At 36.4% G+C, this 21771-nt stretch overlaps 1 protein-coding gene across 5 annotated transcripts in view; it reads left to right on the top strand.

Moving 5' to 3' along the window:
* REV1 (REV1 DNA directed polymerase) overlaps positions 1-21771 on the top strand; it is a 56189-nt gene that overhangs the window by 28286 nt on the left and 6132 nt on the right. Inside the window, exons 8-18 of one of the 5 annotated variants that reach the window (XM_039548622.1) lie at positions 779-895; positions 5604-5733; positions 6883-7011; positions 7674-7828; positions 8745-8864; positions 10268-10488; positions 11464-11636; positions 15233-15335; positions 17489-17645; positions 18023-18225; positions 20000-20233. In XM_039548622.1, coding sequence (XP_039404556.1) covers positions 779-895; positions 5604-5733; positions 6883-7011; positions 7674-7828; positions 8745-8864; positions 10268-10488; positions 11464-11636; positions 15233-15335; positions 17489-17645; positions 18023-18225; positions 20000-20233 — 1742 coding nt within the window. Of the gene's footprint in view, positions 1-778; positions 896-3813; positions 4124-5603; positions 5734-6882; positions 7012-7673; positions 7829-8744; positions 8865-10267; positions 10489-11463; positions 11637-15232; positions 15336-17488; positions 17646-18022; positions 18226-19999; positions 20234-21771 lie in introns of those variants that run through there. The other 4 variants (XM_039548632.1, XM_019282928.3, XM_019282929.3 and 1 more) reach the window with 4 other exon arrangements.

Here is a 21771-nt window from a genome sequence, read left to right as displayed (position 1 = left end):
CTTTAGGGGTGTGCAGGTTTGAAGACTTGGTGCAGTGGTAACCATCTCACACTCCCAGCTCTCACAGACCTTGGGAAAGAGTAAGCTGTATATGTGGTTCCATTGCTCTCTTCTGTCCATAGGCAGGAGCGGCTGTATCAAAGATATTCCTGCTATGTTTGGTTCTTTAAAGCTTGATTTCCTGCCAAGTTTCAAATTCCGTTTTTGGAACATAAAGAATGTAGGACTTTTCTGCAAATACTTTTTCTGTTCCACAGAAGTCTGCCAGGACTTCCAGTGCATAAATTAGCTTTCTTTTGAAACACCATGGAGGTGTTGATATTACAGAAAAGTCAAAAGTTTACTAAAAATTTTGGTTTGTACAGTTAAACTAAGTGTTTTGGCATGTGTATTTTTTTTCTGATTTACTTAAGCTAATAAACACGTTGAAGTATTTAAAATCAGTCCAGTGTTTGCTGTATCTTAAACTAATGAGTCATTAGGTCATTGGTGAAATTTCAAAGCTTCCATTTATATTTGTTATTAAAGACAAACTAGTATTGGCTGTATTTTCACTCTTGAAAAACTTTTCTTCTTTACATGTGACTGCAATTAAGACAGATCCGTTGTCAGTGACAATTCCAAATCACTTTATTTAGTGCCTTGAGAGCATCTAAGCTTGAAAGAAACTATAAAAAGTAAATTAAAAGTCCTTATCATCTTATCCTAATTGTGCTGTTATTAAAATGTAAGCTATTGTAGGGATTGACCTGTAAGTATATGCATTTTTTCTCCCCAGGAAAGCCAGTAGCTGTTACTAGTAACAGAGGTACAGGAAAGGCACTGCTGCGCCCTGGTGCAAACCCGCAGCTTGAACAGCAATATTACCAGAAAAAGCTCTTGAATGGCAAAGCAGGTACAGATAAGTCTGTCTGTATGTATGTTTTTAACTGTTGTTATAGAAGACTTTTTCTTTAAAATTATTGCTAAAGTGTACCATGGATGAATTTATTTCTTTCATGCGGAGGATTTCAGAAAAGTACCTTTGGACATCATGGTGTTCTGTGGCCTCAGTAATAGCAGGCCACTGTGGCTTCTTGTTAGTTAGCGTTGCTCAGTATGGGTAAATTAGTTTAGAGTATTTTTAGATTTTACTCACTTTCTTGAGGTTAAGTGTAAGATAGAATGTGAAGTAGTTATTTAATATGAGAGATAAATACAGGTTGTCCAGGATCACTTTTTTCTCAGAAAGTTGAGTGTAGAGAAGAACATACAAAACAAATTCTGAAAGTCTACTACAGGGTTTTTTTACTATAAAAGTAATACCAACAGAACATGGCCAGTGAGAAACTAGTTTGTTTGAAGTTGGCTTTTGAGTTGCATATGTAGATGAGTACTGTGGACAATGAGTTAATTTGGATGGTCCTTAGAGCATTTTAGGTTTCTGGAAAGTCTGTGCAATTTTCATGAGTTCTCTTTGTTCAATACTTTGTTTTCTCAAAGCCAGGGTGTCTGTTGTACTTTGAGAATTCCATACTTGCGTGAAGTAATTTAGAAATTTGTTGCTTTCTGTGTCCTCAAGTAGTAGTGTACTAATATGAACCAAAGTTTTATTAATAAGTTTTATTATACTGCCTGAACTGTATTTAGTATGAGAAAATATATTGCTAAACATTGGCAACTTAAGTGGCCAGCAACAGTTTGTTTAATTATCTAGAAGCATAGTTTTTACAAAAGGTTGGTAAAAAGTGCATATACAAGGGTTAGCTGCTGTTAAATTTCAGTTTAGATTTGGAAACTGAGCTTCTCCTTTGCCCTTTCATATATGCAGTTTTTACTGAACTTGTGGTAGTAAGTACTGTCGTTATAAAGTTTACTCCTCAGTGTTTTATTTTGGTGATACAAGAGGGGGCAAAAGGCAGGTTGTTCTTCCGTGGTTGTTTATGAAACGTTAGTGCTTTGGAAACTGGCAGGTTGTTGGGGGTTTTTTAAGACATTCAGAAGCAAGGTATTACTGGAAGTGATGACATTGTTTGTTTTTTTTGCTGTAGTTTAAGGACACTTCAAAACTGAGGTAGAATATATGTTTGTGGAACCCACTGGCCTTTAAGCTTTTAAGGACTTTCCAGTATGCTCCAGACAAAGATAGCTGTGGTATTTATGGAGGTGGATTTTCTGTAGTAGAGCTTGTGTATGAAGTATTACCGGCAGTTCAGTTTATACAGTGACATCCTAACTTTTATTAGGGCCTTGAACTGGGCAAGGGTGTGGCTTTATACAATCAAGTGGTTTGGAGAGTTAGATGGTTGAATTACAGAAGTTTAGCTGATAACCTAGCATGTTCTTTTGCTTCACAAATTCAATAATACCTCTTCTACTGTATTTATTGCTTAAGTGTACAGCAGATTTCAACCTCATTGTATAACAAGCTCAGTTTCTTACTGTGGCAGCTTTTTCTGGATATCACAGATTCATTTCTTTAACTTCAGCATCCAGTCTCAACTGGCTTGCATGCAGGCAGGCAGCTAGCTCGCTCTTTCTTGATACTTAGGCTGATTGTGCAGCCTATTGTTTTGGTGAAAGGATTTTTTCTAAACACTCTTTTTATAGTGTCTGTTTCATTAGCTGCAGTTCATAATATTTTTGAGTCTCTGTTTATTTTTATCTCCATGTACAATCATTTTACTGATTAAAAAAAACCCAAACCTGTTGTTTCTGCTTGCATTTTCTTATAAGTACATGGTTTGTCTTCCTTTTGGGGTAAAGAAATTACAGTTAGTTATGGTCTTAGATGTAGAGGTAGAATTATGGATTAGACTTCTCAGACATCACAGTATCTTAGAAAGTGACACACTTCACAGCATGTGTTTAATTGTGCCATGCCAGAGGGAAATACAGTCCAGTAGGAACAAGCATTACATGCAAAAATGCGTTTTCTTAAATATCAAAAATACAGAATGGTAAATTAGGCTGTTACAACAGACACAGTGGGGACATGTTACATAAATGAAATAGAAAGGTAGTTGGGAGGAACTTAGAACATGAGCATATTTTTACATCCATGCTTTAACATGGAACCCACTTCAGTTTTTGGTGCTTCATACTCTCCAGGCTGTTCTCCGATTTTGCTTTCTCCAGGTCTTGCTTATTTGAAAAAAGGTTCCAAATTACAAACCAACCAAAAACACGGAAACAGAGCACCTCACCCCTCAAAAAAATACCCCAACAAAAACACAACCAAAAAAAAAACACCAAAAAAACCCCAAAAAACAAACAAAAAAACCCCAAACCCTTATCAATCACTTTTGACCAAATACTGAATTCTGCTGCTTCAGCTACTTCTTTTTTTTTTTTTAAATTACTTCGTTAGTGATACTGGTTCCTGACTTTGATCTGCATTGCTAGACAAATATCTAGTGTCAGTAGAATCTTCAGTCTTTTATGAAGTACTTTCTTTTTCTTGTATTAATTCATCTAAAAATGCATAACTTTTAAATTTAAAAACTTGATACCATTCTCACCCTAAATCACCAAATTTTGGAGATAGGCTTTCTAGATAGTAGAAATTACTTCTCTACATACATGCCATCTTTAACATCCATGTTCCAAAGATAAAAGATTAACGTATGTTAATCAGGATTCATAGTTTGGGGTCTCTTCCATGGCCAGGATGCCCAAGATGTGAATGTTTTCTAGACTTCCTTTCCCTCAACCCTAGAATCTCCCTTTTCATTCTAAAGAGCAGCAGATTTTAACCATCATATTAGTCACAGATTTATTCTCAGCGATTTCTTTTTCACAGACTTGGGTCCTGGCCTCTGATTTCTCCATCCGTTGCTCCACATTCACCATGTGCCTGTCTAGTTTCCCAGCTTTTGATGAGAGGTTCTCTACCTTGCCTTCCATTGAGGACAATGTGTTCTGCATTGCCCTGAATTTCACATGAAGTGACTCCATCAGCTCATGGGGGGATCTGCTCTGCTGCGATGTGGAAAAAGTCGGCGAATCCAGTGAAGATAGACAAGATGACAGCATCATCTCAGGCCAGGGCACAGGAAGGCATGGACTAAAGAAGTTGTTCTTGTCATTCTTATCTTTATTTGGGGCATAATTTTGCTCTAATTTTCAATTGCAGACATCTTAGGTAACTTACTGAGCTCATCATAAAGTAAAATATTTAAGAAATTAAAAGTGCACAAATTTAGCAGAAATTTTGAATAAAAGCAGTTTTCCACATGAGTCAGGCTCTACCCCTGGTATCCACTCACTCATTATACCACTTTCTCTGGTTTGATAGCTACTCATATGTGCACATAGCACCACATTTCCTTTCAGTCAGATTGTCAGTGTGTAAGTTGTTAGTACTGTGGAATATAGTTAGGCATTGTGGCACTCTGCAGAAAACTCCCCATTTATAATATTACAAAGGTGTATGGTATTAAATAGACTACAGTAATGAAAAAGAACTGTGTTGTGGATTTAATTTTAAATTAATAGAAGCATTTTATCTATATGATACCTTGTTGTTCTGATTCTGATGGGAGTTTGAGCGGGCATGGTAGTTTTTGCCTCTAGTAATTTTTTTCAAGCTGAACCATATTCAGAGTGTGGCAAGTATTCCAAGGTTTACATACTGTGAAAACCCAAATAGAAAGAACTAGAAAATCCTTTGCTTGTTTCTGTTATTCAGTGTCATGGAATCTGTCTAGTACCTAGTAACGAGTGGGCCTGGAGGATCCTTTAAAATTTATATAAGAATATGTAGTAAAGTTTTATAGAATTAGGGAAGGTCTGTCTCATTTGAAGTCTGAGGTTGCAGTATTTATAATTGTATCATTTTGATCCAAGATAAGTTTGGGGTAATATTTGAAAGAAATTGACATATCCTCGTAAGAGAATTATTAGTAAGTGAAAGCAGAAGTTTTTTCAGTTAATATCCCCATAAGAATGTTAAAGGAAATATAAGTTTCTAGCTGGTGTTTTTTATTTAAACTAATATGCTTTCTGGTTTTCACTTCTTAAAAATCACTTTGTGGTATCTAGACTGTTAGAAAAATAGTTTTAAGTGCGGTATGAAGAGGATTTATATTCTGTATGAATTTTCAATGTTCTGGTATTGGGTGTGCTTTTTGTAAAAAGGACCATAGCTAAGTGTCTTCTTGTTTAGTCAAGCAGTTGGTAAATAATTCTGAGTATCTTGTATTTGTTGGCAGGATATGGTTGTAAGAGTTAGCCACAAGTGTTTGATTGTTTTTTAGTGTTTGATTGTTTAGTAAAGCTAAGATCATTCGTACGTTACAGTATGGTGTATGTAGTCACCAATAAACTGCTGTCTAGTAATTTCAGGGGAAATAGAAACACCATTTTTCTATTAATATTGCTCTTGGCAGTATGTACAGACCTGAGAGACATTACTGGGGAAGGGGTCTGGTTTTTTTTCTGAACCATGATTTCAATCAATATAGTATTCAATATAGTATTTGAATCAATATATAAGAACCTTTTCGTCAACAGATAACAGTATAGAAATTGTGTAAAATAAAATCTGAAATTTTTATTTTATTTGCATTCATTCTGTTGAACTCTAAGGAAAAATAACATAAAGACAAATTTTATTTTTCAAGCAGAAATTAGAGTACCTGATCAGTTGGACTCAGTCTGGGAGCAGCCAGATTCCACACATGTGAATGGAGCTGACTTCGATCTCACTGTTCTATCCATGGCTGAAATAGCTTCTTGTAGTTATGAAGCCAGGTAGGTAAAAGTTACCCAGTAGTTTGCTTGAAAATCTCATACAGATAAGCATAAGATGTCCAAAAATAGTGGTTATTAGTGGTTAAATATATCTAGAGAATAAGTTTCTGTTCAATAGTTGCAATTACATAGGTTGTTTGAATTTAACAGAAGGTCTTCCCTGTGGATGCTGCTGCTTGGTAGATGCTGCTCAATAGCTCTAAACTCAACCTATGTATAACTTGAAATAAAGCCCACTAAGAAAAACCTTATGCCTTTCACTGTGATGCTGTTGATTTCATGTTATCATCATGTCTTTGTATCAAAGCTGCAGTATTTTCTAGAATTAATGACACATTCTGAAAGTTTTACTTCAAAGGAAAAATGTGAGTACTGAACTTAAACGTTTTTTGCAGAGACGTTGCTGACCATGTCCAGTGGCCTAACTTACAAAGGTTTAGAATATGAATCAACTTTTATAAATATAAGCACAGTGGTAGAAATACAGGGAGTTTTCCCTGATGGAAATAATACTCCAGAAATTTATTTCTTCATTGGAACCTTTCTTAGGCTTGCTAGAATAGGCAGACTACTATTTGTATCTCAAAAAGAGTTTATTTATTAGGAGAAGCCTAATTACGTAAGCTTGCACCTTGGAAAATAAGATCTTGTTACCATAGTCACTGTAGTATATGTGTGGTTTTAATTTGAAACAAAAGATAGCAAGTGTGCTTTCTGGACTCTTGTCTCTACCATTTTCCTAAAGGCAGGTTTCATGTTCCATGGCTTACCTATTATACAGCTAATTCAAATACTCTATTTGCAGTTATTTTTTTAACCTATTAAATTTCTACCTGTTGACTGAATTCGTATTCCCATTTGTCGCAAGGTGGAACAGTGCAATGGATTGTTGAAAACCACCTTGAAGGCACTGGGTGGGGGAACTTTCAAAAATTGGGAGCAGCATCTAGCAAAGGCCACCTGGTTAGTTAACACCCAAGGTTCCACCACTAGAGCTGGCCCTGACCATCAAACCAAGTTTCCCTAAATTGCTAAACCACCACACCATTTTTGGGGGAAAAAGCAAATAATTAATTTGAAAATACTCCCTATTAATTTGTGGAAAAGTTTGCACTGTGTTTACTTGGGGTTTATTTTATTTAATTTTAGACAAGTTGGCATAAAGAATGGAATGTTTTTTGGCCAAGCAAAAAAGTTGTGTCCAAATCTTCAAGCAGTTTCGTATGATTTTGATGCGTACAAAGAAGTTGCACGGACAATATATGAAATACTAGCAAGGTAATGTGCTGCTTGCAGGATCTTCATGGTAAGGTTATCAAGCATATTTTCTTTGCCACTACTGAACGCTATTATTCGTTTTATATTTTCACCTCCCACTTTTCAGCTTCAATGAAGCTATTCCTATTTGAGGTCTGTCTTCCTGGTATTTTTGTTACTTGGAACACCATGCTTCTGAGCATGCTTTTATCTTGAAGCCAAATCCTGTAAACAATTAACATCTGACTTCCAAATGAGTCATTGTTAAATTTTTTACTGATTTACATAGTGAGAAGCAGATCCTTGCTTAGAAGGGAGATTCTTCCAAGAGATGTTTTTTGAGTAACTTAAGAATGGGTTATTAGAGTAACATCTATTAGAAGCTACATTCTGGTTTAAAATGCACTTGAAATAAAACTGGAAATTTGTTATTGTCAATAAAAAATAAATATTCAACTCCTCCTCCAGCTGTTCCTTTAAAATCAAGATGCACATTGAAATTAGTCTTACATTAGTAATATTACTGTAATTTGCTATTTTAGCATTTTTAAGATCTAAGTGATGTGTGATACAAAATAGGCAGGGAAATGCCACACAAAAGGCAGACTTTATTTGCTACATATTTGTTTTAACAGATGGTGAGCTGTTGCTGGTGTTTCACCTCCTTTACTTTGTGTTGATAGCTATACTCATAACATCGAAGCAGTCAGTTGTGATGAAGCACTAGTAGATATCACTGAAATCCTTACAGAGACCAGACTGACTCCTGATGAATTTGCAAACGCTATCCGCACCGAAATCAAAGACCAAACTAAATGCACAGCTTCTGTTGGGATGGGTAAGTAGCTTCATTTCTGTTTACAAGCAGCGACTGCTTTTGTTAATGTATCAGACCTATGTAAGTTTGCTAAAACTCCTAAGTGTGTGTGGAATATGTTGCCATTTACATTAAATTAGTGTGAACAAAAATGCAAGAAAATTTTCATAAGTGGAAAGTTTTAAGCAAAAATGTATAAAATCTCCACATCACAGATCACAGGATATTCTGAGTTGGGAGGGACCCACAAGGATCATCAAGTCCAATTCTTAAGTCAATGGCCATCCAGCTATCACTTCTGCTTTGTTACCTGAACACTATGCTAAAATTCCACTCTTGCATTCATTTTTATGAAATGCTGCTGTATTTTTCCAGTAAGTAAAAAATGAGCACAGATTGTGTTCCTTAATGGAGATAGCAGTAAGAATTTACAGGGTGACATGATTTCGCATAGTTTTTAGAAGGTATTGAAAACAAAGATTTGTGCGATTTGTAGTAGGTATTGTATATGAAATCACACATCCGAAAAGACTTCCTTGATTTGTTTTTGCTCAGCTACTTCCTTTCTCATTTTATTTTTTTCCTAATTAATACTAGAGTTGAGTATCTGTACATGCCTATATTGAGTGTATATAAGTGTGTGAAATCCACTTGTGAGACAAGCTGAAATTCGTGACTGTAAGCAGAATTCTTCCCTTATTAACTTTGCAGTTGCAGTTACCACTACAGTTCCACTGCTGTTATATCAAATACTGCTTGCTGATAATTTGAAAGTAGACTCTGCAGATATATATGAATATATTTCATTAAATTCTTGGTAAAAGTTAAAGAATTTGACTGTACTTTCTGCATTTTTCCTTGAGTGTTAAGCTGTGGCATTCTACTTGAGAATCAACAGAAGTTACCATAGACATGCTTTAATTTGTTGTTTTTACAGGTTCCAATATTCTGCTGGCCAGAATGGCAACTCGTAAAGCAAAACCAGATGGACAGTATCACTTAAAACCTGAAGAAGTGGATGATTTTATCAGAGGGCAACTTGTTACCAGTCTTCCAGGTACTCCTATCTCTTAGAGGGCATTTTGCCTCCTAACATTAAACCAGTTCTAGCTACAAATTTGCTGTCTACATCAAACAAGATTAGCTGCTATTCCATGTTTATGGTCCAAAGTGTGATAGACAGTAGACACATACGGCATACACCTGTATGAAAATAGGCTTTATTGTATTTTTTTATTGTTCGAGGAAAACACTTAAAAGCATTGTAACTAACATAAAGCATTTCCTGGCATGTAACTCTATATTGTTATTCAGTACATAGTGTGACACAGGCATGGTGCAAGAAGTGCTGAGTAAGCACTCATTTATGCTTTTAGTGGTCAGCTGACCTCAGCCTGCATGTATTTAGTGCTAAATGTAAAAAATAGTATCTTTATCTGTTTAAGATTCAAAAAGTAGGGAAGGGCAGTAAAAAACAGGCAGCCATAGACACCGAAATGGAAGATTGGTAGAAATAGCATCCACAGACAGGTGCAGATTTGCCAAAATTCTCTTTATGTGACCCCTTCTGTGGCCAAACACTGCTTACAGTACAGTAGCATTTCTCTTTGGCGTAATATACAGGAGATATTTTTCCTCCAGAATATTACTTATATCACTGTGCTGTGACTTTAATGTTTTAAAGTTTTCAGAGTTCACTTGCGTGTTCATCGTAAAAACAGTTTTTAGTGTTTGCCTTAATAATACCACCCCAGCAGAGAAACAGATTATCAAAAATTGAATCTGACTACCTAAGATTTCTGATTTTTGCTGACTTTGGTAGTGAGAACTCATAGGATTAATATTTTCTGGAAGTAACAGGCCACTTCTCCAAAACCCAGAAATATACTTCAGTTTATCACACTTACATATGTGCTGTTGCCATGGATACCTACAATTTTGAGTGCTTGGTAATTGAAAGCACAAGTGATACAGGTATGCTATCACTTCTACCTGAAATATTATTTTTCTACCTAGGAAGCAGTGTAACGGTGGTCAAAGTATTTGTTGGTTTTCTTTTGGATTAAATCACTTGTACTTAAGGGGAAAAGATATTGCATGTTGGACACTCTTTTTGGACTGAGTTGTTGTGGGGATTCAGAGCAATATAATCTTTAACAGGCAGTACCTTGTCATGACAATTTCCAAGCAGGAGTCATTCATATTTTACCTAAAAATAAACAAACATTCTGCTGTTTGACATCTTAAACTAAATACATGAAACAGATTAAAGATACACCAGTGATGAGAGCAAAAGTTTCCATTCCATCTATGCTTTACGGAGCAGAATTTATTTTATATATATTTGTTTGTTAATTTGATATGACTTAATACAGGTTTAAAAATAAAAATTTTATGTAATCAGAACCTAACTGGCTTTGAATTGTATAAGGTTAACAGAACTAATTGCTTTGCTGTTAGGAGTTGGCAGGACAATGGAATCTAAGCTGGCTTCTTTGGGAATTAGAACCTGTGGAGATCTGCAGTGTGCTTCAATGTCAAAACTACAAAAAGAATTTGGTCCAAAAACAGGACAAATGCTCTACAGATTTTGTCGTGGTTTGGATGACCGGCCTGTTCGTACAGAAAAAGAAAGAAAATCTGTTTCAGCAGAAATCAACTATGGAATAAGGTTTACACAGGTAAATTAAACTTGCTTCTTTTTTGCAGTGACTTCTTTCAGCTATAGAAGAATCTTCTCATATTCTGATTATTTTCACTTACACTTTGATCTGTTAGAGCACCATCTTAGCCACGAAATAGAAATATGGAAAATGAAGAAGTAGGAGACCAAACGATAAAATGGGAGGAGAGACTGCAAAAGTATTGGACTGAAAAGAAGCTTGCACAAAATTAGCTGGCTATTCTGCATTCGTTATACAAGTCTGGTACAGAAAAAGAGAACTGCAGTAGGTTTGTCAGCACCTAGCATTCTCTTTCATTTAAATGCTGATTATTCGAAGATGCCAGTGCCTGAAACTATCACCAGCTGCTCCCGTACAACATTTTTATTAGACTTTCACAAATACTGGTTGGGGGGGAGTGTTATTAACAAAACTGTATTTAAAAAGTAACTCAGCACTTTGTTGAGATCTTGAATATGTTTAGAAATGATAGGGAAAAAAAAAAAGAGCTTGAAGAGAGCTGACGATGTTGTGTAGTCCAGACCTTTGCTCAAAGCAGGGGAAGCTAATAAAGCAGACCAGTTGCTCAGGACTTTATCCAGTCTGGCATTGGAAGTCTCCAAGAACGAAGACTGCAAACTTCCCTGAGCAACATGTTCCACTGCTTGACTTTCCTCATGGTGAAAAAGATCTTAAGTCCTATGCTCTTCGTCTTCTAGGTTTGTGCTTCAAGTTAGATTTGCAATTCTATGGTGGGGTTTCTAAATACATTTTTTGAAGACTTCTTTCAGCATTAGGATAGGAATCCACCATCTCGCCTAACTTAAGTGACCTACAATGTAAACAAAACACTTGAAGTTAAATGGGACAATTGCTTGTGAGTCAGCTTGCTCTTTTCAGTTTACACAATCTGGACTGTATTAACCCTTTAATGATTTAACTTCAGTATTTGAAAACTAGTGATTATCTAAACATTATGTTTTTCCCCTTCAGCCTAAGGAAGCCGAAGCTTTCCTTCTGAGCCTCTCAGAAGAAATCCAGCGTAGACTTGAAGCTGCTGGTATGAAGGGTAAACGATTGACCCTTAAAATTATGGTCCGAAAGGCTGGAGCACCAGTGGAGCCTGCAAAATACGGAGGTCATGGAATCTGTGATAATATTGCCAGGTAACCACTAGGCATGAACACACTTCTGCAGGATCTAAAATTTATATGAAGACAGGACAGAAATTTCAAAGTGCTTGGTACTTCTTTGTCTATCTATCAAACTTGCACCAAAATAAGAAGATATATTATTATCAAAAAGCCTCTGTGTTTGGATTGTACATTTGTGGTGTTCTGGTTATCAGTAAGACATACATGCTTATATATTGTTGGTGTACCTTTCTCTAGCTTGCTTAGTATTGGAGATGAGGGTTTTCTTAGGGTGTTTGAAGAAGACATATTTACATCCTGCACTATGACACACATGCAGCAGCATTTATTTCTTTCAGTAACCAGCCAAGTTGAAAGGTTCTGGTGCTGCATAGTGTTCTCTCTCCCTGAGCTGTGTGATGTTGGGTACTTTCCTTTTTCTTGAGAGGCTTTCTGCTGTTCCTTGATAGATCTCTTACTGATTGTGACAGTTGGAGTCAGTTCTCAGAGAAAATTGTGCTTTGTACTTGTCAAGAAAGATGTCTGATAGTACAGTAGTCCTTCAAGTCTAGAGTGCATGGAAGCTATGGCAATATTTGCAGAATGACTTGCTGCAGAAGACTGAGAGGCCATTTTGAGTTCTGAAGATGGAGCTGGCATCAGACACCTTGGACTGAAGTCATTCATTTTAGTACAGACAAGTTTGGTAGTGTTGAATCTTGTGTTTCCTGTTGTTTTACCAGTAAATCTGCAGAGAATTTTTTTGGTCCTAGAAGAGACAGTGAAGTTCTGAAGTGGAGCTTAGAAAGTTGAATCTCAAAATTACAAGGTCAAAGACTGGTGCCCCATGTTTCAGCTTTTCAAGAAGGCAATATGTTCAGATCTCTTTACCTTCACAGTTACATTTCTTCATGTAGGTTTAAGTTCCTCATCAGAAGTGCCTTTGTTTTCTTGTGTATCCTTATCAATGGAATAAAGTTCCTTTCTATCTGGGCTCCCCATAGCACAGTCTCATCAAGATGCTCCCTGTAGTGGCTGCCCATCCCTGAAGAAATGGGATAATCCAATTGTTCTGCGTGGGTAGTCAGCTGATAGGTTGCTGTCAAAGGAGTAGGACCCTCAGCTTCCACAAGCAGTGCTGTTACTCCTATTCATTGTTCTTTGTTCCTTATTGATCAACTGAATGATGTTGACTAAATATTTTTTAATCTCAATTTTATTTATATGCTTGCGTGCTGAAAACACAGGGATATAATCTAGGTGTAGGTATCATAATGCTGTTTCATACAAGATTTCATATAAGATTGTCATGGAACCTTCTAAATACACATCTATTCTTCAGGCATACACTATCAAAGCAGTTGTTCCTTCAGTGCAGGATGATCCTGGCTTTTGAGAGACGATAGGTCTTTTCTACTTTTCCTTCCATCTCAGGTGGTTGTAACAGACTAATCGCTCCTGAACTGACAGGTCATTTGGTCAGAGTTGCTGATAACAGAAGAGGTGGTGGAGTTCACAGATCACAGAATATGCTGAATTGGAAGGGACCCCCAAGGATCATCAAGTCCAAGTGCTGGCCCTGCATAGCACCATCCACATGCCCAGGAGTTTTTTCAGTGGGTTAGAGTTCAGCAGTAGGACAACAGTTGAACAGTAGTTCAACAGTAGGTTGCATGCATAGAACCTGTCGTGCTTGTGATCTTGTTACATAGAATTCAGCTGTAATAAAAACCAAAACTACAAAATTCATGTTTCACTATAAGAAGCTCATCACTTCTTAGAATTGGTATATATATCAAGAAGAAAATCCATCAGTCTATACTTTTGTTTTCTGGCTGTCCTGAATTCTTCAAGCTGAAGATTTACTCTTAGCAGCCTAATCTGTAATATTGAGTGTGCATTGGCATAGAGCCTTATTCCTCCTTCAGTTTAACTAGTGTCAGAGTGCGTTCTCATGAACAGATCAGTGCTTTGTACCCCTTTTCTGTGGTCAGGCATACAAATGTACACATGCCCTGAAATTTCCCTAATTCATGAAGTCTTCAGTAAGGTGAGGGGGCACTCAAGAGTGCAAAATTGTTCACACATCACTAAAGTGGTTCAGATGCTGGGATTTTGTTTGGTGGTGTCTCTGTTTCTGCTTCTGGCTTTCCAGTGACCTTGTCAACCCCATTCAATCCAGGTTATGCTGTAGGTGCTGTATTTCTGTCTTTGTTCGATCATTTCTGTTCAGCCCAGTGAAAGGCTTTTTAGCAGTGGAAGGGTAAACTCCAAAAGTTTGCATCCAAGTAAATGGATTAGAATCTCAGAGTGGTGTTCCCCCAAGTGACCGGCTTCTCTCTTCAGTTTAAGATTTTCTCTGTAGCTATAGCTCATGACCCATTTCTTGCTCCCTTACCTCACAGAAGTTGCTTGCTATGGTTTCTCATCCTGCAAGATTTCCTAGGATGATAATCATAGTGCTACAAAGGATTCAAACTTGCAGACACACTTAAAATCAAATTCAGCTTTTGAGATTAAATGGTATTTGTACTGCATCTCTGAAACCCAGTCCTGATCGTTCAACATAGACCTTTTTAAAATATTTTTCTGAAATTATGTGTACGTTTAGACTCGTGGTGATATTGTTCCCTTTTTCTTGAAAATACTAATAGGTAAAGCTTAGGGAGATCTTCATATCATTCACAGTAGGAGGGTTTTTTGGTTTCATATTGGCAGAACTAGATCTTTCCAGAGATCACTTGGCTGTTCCATGGTGGTTTCTGACAGATTCATAAGCAGAGTAACACCATCAAATTGTTTAGTAAGTTGTCAGGATGGCACCCTGTCAAAACACCAAACTTCATTTTGTTTATGGAGCCCACTCCACCAGAGCTAAAACTGCATCAGTTATTTCAATGAGAAGACTTTACATCACTCACCTACATTTGATGAGCCAGTTGAAATTCTGTCCTTACCTATGTCAAAGGCTAGGCCATTAGAGAATCCAGAACTACCAAGCACTGCTACTGCCCTGCCATACTCTCAAGGGGCAATTTGTAAAACTCACAGCCAGGTTGTTTTGTTAGACTTGTTGCAAAAAATTGCCCATAGCTTAAGATAATTTGGAATGTTGTTTAAAGTTACTTGCCATTAATTCTAATTCCTTGTTATTTGTAATCCACATGCACATGCCTGTATCTGTTTCCCCTGAGTTCCTTTTGAAACTCTTGCTGTAAACATTTGGCAATTGACAACTGAAATAGTACTGAGCAAACTCTCTGTGAACCAAGCTTGAGTGAAAGATAGAAATGCACGAGTGTGTTTTTGTGCAAAAACTTTGTGACCAGCTTCAATTGATTGCATATATATAAATATATACTAAATTTGACCTTTTAATGTGTGGACTGCTTACTGAGAATATTCGTTAGTAAGTATTCTGCTTTTCTTACTTTTTCTGTAGATCATGCTTAGTTTTAACTACCTTTAAAAAGAAACCACAGAAGAAATAAACAGTGTTCTGTTTCTGTATGCCAAGAAATTATGATCTGTCTTTCTTTCGGGTCCTCTTGGGACGTTAATACAGAATTTTTGTCTTAAGAATTTGTGGAACAGTTTCCTTTTTAATTGTAATTGTTTATTCTTTCTAGGACTGTGACTTTAGACCATGCAACAGACAGTGCAAAAGTAATTGGGAAAGAAACTCTGAACATGTTTCACACAATGAAACTGAACATATCCGATATGCGTGGGGTGAGTTAATGGGAAAACTGAAATTCATTCTCTTTATCCACCTGCTTTATTGTCTTTCATGGATTTTCAGTTCCCCATGGTAGATGATAAACAAACTTAAGCAAAAGTGTAGGTAATACAAAGTCTATGTAAATTAGTGTATGCAACCATATTATATTTTATAACCTTTGAAAAACTTGGTTACAAAGCCATAAACATAAAAAAATAAATTTTTTTTATATAAATTAATCCACAACTTAAAACAGCCTGTGGTAATGAAGTAAGACTGTGTCTTCTACTGTTCTATCAGCACATGTAAATTTTATTTTGTCTTAGAATTTTCTGTAAACTTTTGCCATACATTAATTATGTAACTAGTATAAATAGTGTTTGTAGTGCCAATCAAAGATAGAGATTAAAGGAGCTTTTGTTCTAGACTGCAAGTCTTAGAGCAAGAAGAGTTACCAGCCTATGGGTTGGCCTTTGTTTGAAGGTGATTTTCTGGCTCTTTTGATTCATGGTTTATTTTGGAACTCTTGCTCATCTCACTGGTTTTGTCATAGCAATGTGACGCTATGATGCTGCTGTTCTGACATCAGCCATGTGTTGAAATGGAACAGAGAATCTCTAAAACAGACTTGCATTAATTTGTGATCTGGATATAGAAGTAGAGTTTTGATTCACAATGTTGCCTTGCAAAGTCAGCTCCTTGGCTTGGAGTTGAGGAAATATTTACCATCCTGTCCCTGTCTTTTTCTAGTTTCTTGTCTGTTTCCTTTGCTGGGTTTGATTTGTGATGTCATTCTATTTCACTGGATTTCTTTTGAGAGTATTCGATTCTTAAAGTTAGTGTCCCCTAGGTTTTGGACACGATGTTTTACAAAACAATGTACTACTGCTGACCATGTGGCTCTGTTGAGTTCTGGAGGGGGCCGTTCCATTCTAGAATATATAGTCAAGTCCAGATCCATCCAGGGTCCCTCAGTGGTTCTCCTTTCAGCTGATTTCAGACATGCCCAGTGTATATGTCTTATGTGGGAGCTAGTCCCCTTAAGCCTTACTTATACATGAGGTGAGTCATGCTTTAAAGTTGTCTTTTCCTGTTGCTGTCTAGAAAAGATCCTGAACTGATACCCTTAGTTATTTGCCCACGCTTGGGCAGATAAATGCGCTCAGTTGTCCCATAGACTTCACATAACTCTTGTCCTAAAAGGCAAAAAAAATCCCAAGGCAAAGTTGCATAGTACAACAAACACAGTACTCACTCCAAATGTTTCATTTAAGTTCTAGAACTCAAACTTAGAAATACTTCAAAGCAAAAAGATAAAAGCACAAAGAAGAACTTTTACAGTGATGATGTCATATCCCATTATTGCAACTAAGAAGGTGTTAATAAACAAAAATCTTACTACTTTATTAAAGGAGAAGACCTGGTAGAAATATATACACTAGCTCCTTCATGCTTTCTGAGTCCCATATACAACTTTTTCTAAGTGTGAGGTTTTTCTCTTTACAATTATGGAGGACTGGCAATAAACTCACACAGTGCACCAGTGCATTCTTAATTAGACACACATTTTGAACCCCTGCTGATCTGGTATTTAAAAGTTAAATGAAAAACCAGGATGTCTTGAAAAATGAGGAACACCTCATCAAAAAAGACTAATTCTACCAAAGTACTTTTATCCGCTGAGACTTTGCAAAAACAGTGTCTACAAGTCAAACAATAGTATTTTTCTTATTTGTAGACTGAAGTGATGGATTTAGTATACATTGTCCTTGGGGAAAAGCATTGCTTTTTTAGCCAGATGTAATACTAACCACATTCTTGTCACTGTTTCTGAATTTGTTATTGTCTAAGAAATTTCGTAAAAAACACATTGCTTCATGAACCTGTTAACAGCACTTTTTTGTATCAGAGAAGTTAAGATGGTAGTATCTTTGTAATTTCTTAGTTGTTGGATTGTGGTGGATATTCCTGGGATTTGTTTGGGATGTTTTTAGTGGCTGTTTATGTGTAATTTCAATACAGTTTTATTTGTCCTCTCGCCCACCCACAACAGGCAGCCAATTCCAAAGAAGGCAATGCTATCATGATATAATTACAGATTTTTAAAATTTATTTTATTTATTTAAAACTTAATTAAATGAATGCATTTATGTTTTGGATTTAGGTTGGGATTCAGGTACAGCAGCTAGTTCCCATCAGTAAAACAACTTCAGCTCACTCAACAGTACAATCTGGACATTTACCTGGTGGATCACATTCAGTTATTGATCTTTTTCATGTTCAGAAAGCAAAAAAGCGCTCAGAAGAAGAGCATAAGGAAGGTCAGTAAGCTTTGTACTTGGCATGTGTGATAATGATGGGTTCCGAAGGACTCTTAACATGGATCACCTTTTGGAATACATATTCAATATTATACCAGTATAAATTAGGCAACATAAACTTTCTGAGAGTGGGGTTTGCTGCTGCAAATGAAAATGCTGCTAATAAAACCTTGTATAGGATTAGTCCAATCGGGTTTTTTTTGTTTTAGTTAATAGTAACAGAGGATACTTTGAAATAGAAAGTGTTATGATTGTGCTATATATGTTGTAAACTCTTCAGCAAATAATGCTAGAAATTACCTTTTACTGTGTCTTGAATCTTCAGATTAATTATAACTGTTAGATTATCATTCTGTATTTTGTTTCCATATGTACAGTATTTGTGGCTGCTATGGACCTCGAAATATCTTCTAATTCAAGAACTTGCACTTTTCTTCCATCTCGTGGTACCAATCTCACACCTGGTCTCAATTCTAATGCCAACAACACCGAGTCTGCTGTCAAGTGGAATGGTGTGCATTCTCCTATCAGTGTAAAATCCAGGCTCAATTTGAGTATTGAGGTTCCATCTGCTTCCCAGGTAAACCTGAGAATATGAAACATCTGCAGGATATTGTAATAACTTGGGATTGTCTGTCTTATTTGGATAGACCCAAAAGGAGCTCCTTTTAAATAAAAAGAGTTCTAGTAAAGTACAGTGCACAGTAAGTAACTGTTACTGATGCAGAAGTATTTTGCCTTAATAAAATAAATCATGTTGGAGTTAGGATGCACACTTAACATTTGTACAGGATACTGCTATTTAGATGAGAGGAGGGCAATCTTTATTTAAGTAAAATATTTCTGTGGGTTTGAGGGATTTTTTTTTAGGTGTGTTTTAACGAAGGGACAGCCTTCATTGTTTCCACCCCACATGCTGTTCCAAGTAGACATCTCTTAGAAGGGTCTGCTGTGAAACAGCTGCACAGAATTCTGCAGGTATTTTAGGTATAAGCAGATTTACTTGCTCTTCTGTAAAAGTCTGTAATTTAAGTGTCTGTAATTTAAATCTCTACAAGCATTTCTGATTTTTTTTAACAGCTTTCTCAAATATTTATCGATTTTTAAGAAGCAAATTATGCTTTTGGCAGGAAACTTGTTCCTATAATGCAATACCCAAGCCAGCTCTGGACCTAGAAGTTAGTTGACTGGAAAACGTGAAGCTCTGTACACTCAGATGCTTCCATAAGAGGAATATGTATAAACAAGTGAAAAATGCACCAGGTGTGCAGTAGAGTTCCTAAAACTTCGGTGGCGTTATGGCACAGTATCTTTCCTTCTGCTTTTAACCATATTATAATCTGGAATGTAATAAAAAATTCAGTGCAGGGAAGGAGTGGTGAGAGTTAATGCCACACTGCTGTTTGTATACTGTGCTAAGAAAGTAACAGGAAGGTATTTTACACCCAGGATTCCTAGGAAATGATAGAGTTATATATGCAGCAAATTTGGAATGAGTGAATACAAACAGAACATGGAAGAGTAACTGAAGTGATTAACAATACAGACAGCTTTCATCAAAACCTTTGTTACCAAACCAAGTAGATTTTAATAGATTTTTGTGGTTCTTCTCTGTAAATCCAGAATCTGGTCATAAACTCCAAATTTTCTTCTTAAAGGTAAAAGATAAACTATTCTAACACTGCTATGAAGTCTTATTCAGCAGAACTTAGAGGCAAACATTGGCATTTCTCTACACAGTTTGTTCAAGTTTTACTTGTGAGAAAAATGGTGCTGTACATCTGCTCGTCAATTGTTTTCATTCAGTCACTTGTGCAGCTGTCATTGTACACAGCAGCTTCTGGACACTGAGAGGTTATCTCAATTGGTAATTGATAGTAAATAAAAGCTTATTTCATCGTCCAGCTGGCAAGTCTGAGAGTGTGCATATGTAATGCCACTAAAGTAAATCAGTAACATGCACCCTAGAACTGTGTAAAGAGAGAAATTAATTGCTTACAGCTTTGTGCCAGACATCAATTTAATATTTGTATCAATGTGTTGCCTGTATAATTTGAAGTCAGAATTTGGGTTTCCTTATCATTAGGTAACTGTAGAGGAAACCCTGTCTGTGATTTTTGGTAAGAAGACTGGTCATTGTGAAAAGATAAAACTGAGCATTCATATTTGTTGAGCTGCTTAGTCTTAAATGACATTTTGCTGCTGCAGAGTGTAACTCTCAGGTTCCTAAAGATGTTTGCATACACAGGTTAATATGTAGCAGGTTTTGTAAAATTCAGGAACCGTATAACTGTATAACTGTATAACTGTTACCTATTCCTTCGAAAAAACTAAAAGCCTTTATATACTTGTAGCTAGATAAGTCTGTGCTAGAAGCTCTGCCACCTGATCTCCGAGAACAAGTAGAGCAAATGTGCACCGTACAGCAAGGAGAGAGTTATGGAGAGAGCAAAAAAGAGCCAATAAATGGATGTAACACTGCACTTCTGTCACAACCAGTTGGAACAGTGCTTTTACAAATACCAGAGCTCCAAGAAACAAATGCCAATATGGGAATCAATGTAATAGCCTTGCCAGCTTTCTCACAGGTAGGATGTTTGCACAGTATCAATAAACTACTTATAGGAAGTTAAAAGCTCTTTCTTGAGACAGCATTAACTAGAACCTGTGACTTCCCAAAATTGTTCTTGGTCCTTTAATGTCTTCTAAAAGTCTGCTTTTAAATGTTACATTATCTGTCAGAAACATAGTATGATAATATTTACTGAAGATTATAGTCATCACTATGCCTGTGTTTAATGTAAAAACCCCCTCATATATGGTTTACTTTGCAATGCAGTCTGTAAATAGCTTTTTTGTCTGCATTGCAGCTGAGTTACACTGAACTATAAGTCTGAAGCAATCCTAAAACCTGCTTAGCTAAGTCACAGGAGACTTACTCTGTTTGTGTGTGTTCTGATGGGGTGAAAGCAGCCTCTGCTAACTTCTTCTGTAGATGTGGTTGTTTGTATCACATTCCTGAGAAAAGGGCACTCATGGCTAAAAGTTGTGCATCTCTCCATATGGAGATAAGAAGTTTTTAAATGGACTCATATACAACATGTCCAGGATGAGAAAAGAGCAAAGATGGTTGTCAAAATAGGGGCCTGAAGGGGCAGCAGGTAACAGTAATGATGCTTGTAATATCGTTCCACTCTTCAGTCTAAGATGGTGCTGAACAAATGTAATGTAAAAATTAAAAGAAAAAAAATTCAAAAATCAAAGATTGGGTTACCCAGAGATACACTATCTTGTATTGCATCATTTAAAATGGAGCAGTGTTTTTATTTTTTTGTTTCATTGCACCTTTGCTGTTCTCAAATGAAGTGATACCACCTAATCACATTTACAGAGATTTGTTGCTGTTTCTAAGGCATGATGTTGCTTAGCCGACAAAAAATCCAGAGAAAATAGTGTAGAACTTCCACTTAACAGTTAATGCATAATTGTTATTTAAAAGAATTATGTAGTCTATTCTGTTACTAAAATTTCCTCACCTTGATTCGAATTCATTGGTTCAGAAACAGTTGTGTCGATTTTTATTCCTGAACTGCAGATTTTGGTTTCCCCTATGGAACTAGTGTGCAAATAATATTTGAGTTTTCCCTGCCCCAGCTGTTTCAAATTTTGTAGTTACATCTGTCCATAAGCGAGATGTGTGTTAAATTAGACTGTGCTCTGAAGTACACCCCTCCACACTTGGCTTACCACTCAGTACTGTTTTTCACGGTGAATAGTAACTGCATATGACTTTCTATAAAAATTCCTTTTAGTTTGTTTGTGCTTTATCTGTCTGATCATTCGGTAGTCGAGAATTGATTGTTATTTTCTAAAACAGCATTACTTTTTGAAGTTTTCTTAAAAGGACCTAGTTTACACTCATTTTTTGCATTGTTTTTTTCTGTCTCTATCTACAAACGTATTTTGTGACCCAGTTACTTGATCCAAAAATGCAGCTCTTTGTTTGAAGATGTAGTTCAAGAAGAATTGAGTACTCCCTATTTATTTGTCAGGGATATCCATACTATCTATTTGAGAGAGTGCCTTATGCTCATACTCCAGATTTTCTCCTGAAAGCCATTCAGCT

This window comes from Corvus cornix, chromosome 1 (assembly GCF_000738735.6).
Source record: "Corvus cornix cornix isolate S_Up_H32 chromosome 1, ASM73873v5, whole genome shotgun sequence".
In the NCBI taxonomy this organism is placed as follows: domain Eukaryota; kingdom Metazoa; phylum Chordata; class Aves; order Passeriformes; family Corvidae; genus Corvus; species Corvus cornix.
Note: the sequence above shows the minus strand (reverse complement) of the source record. Positions and strands in the feature narration are given on the sequence as shown.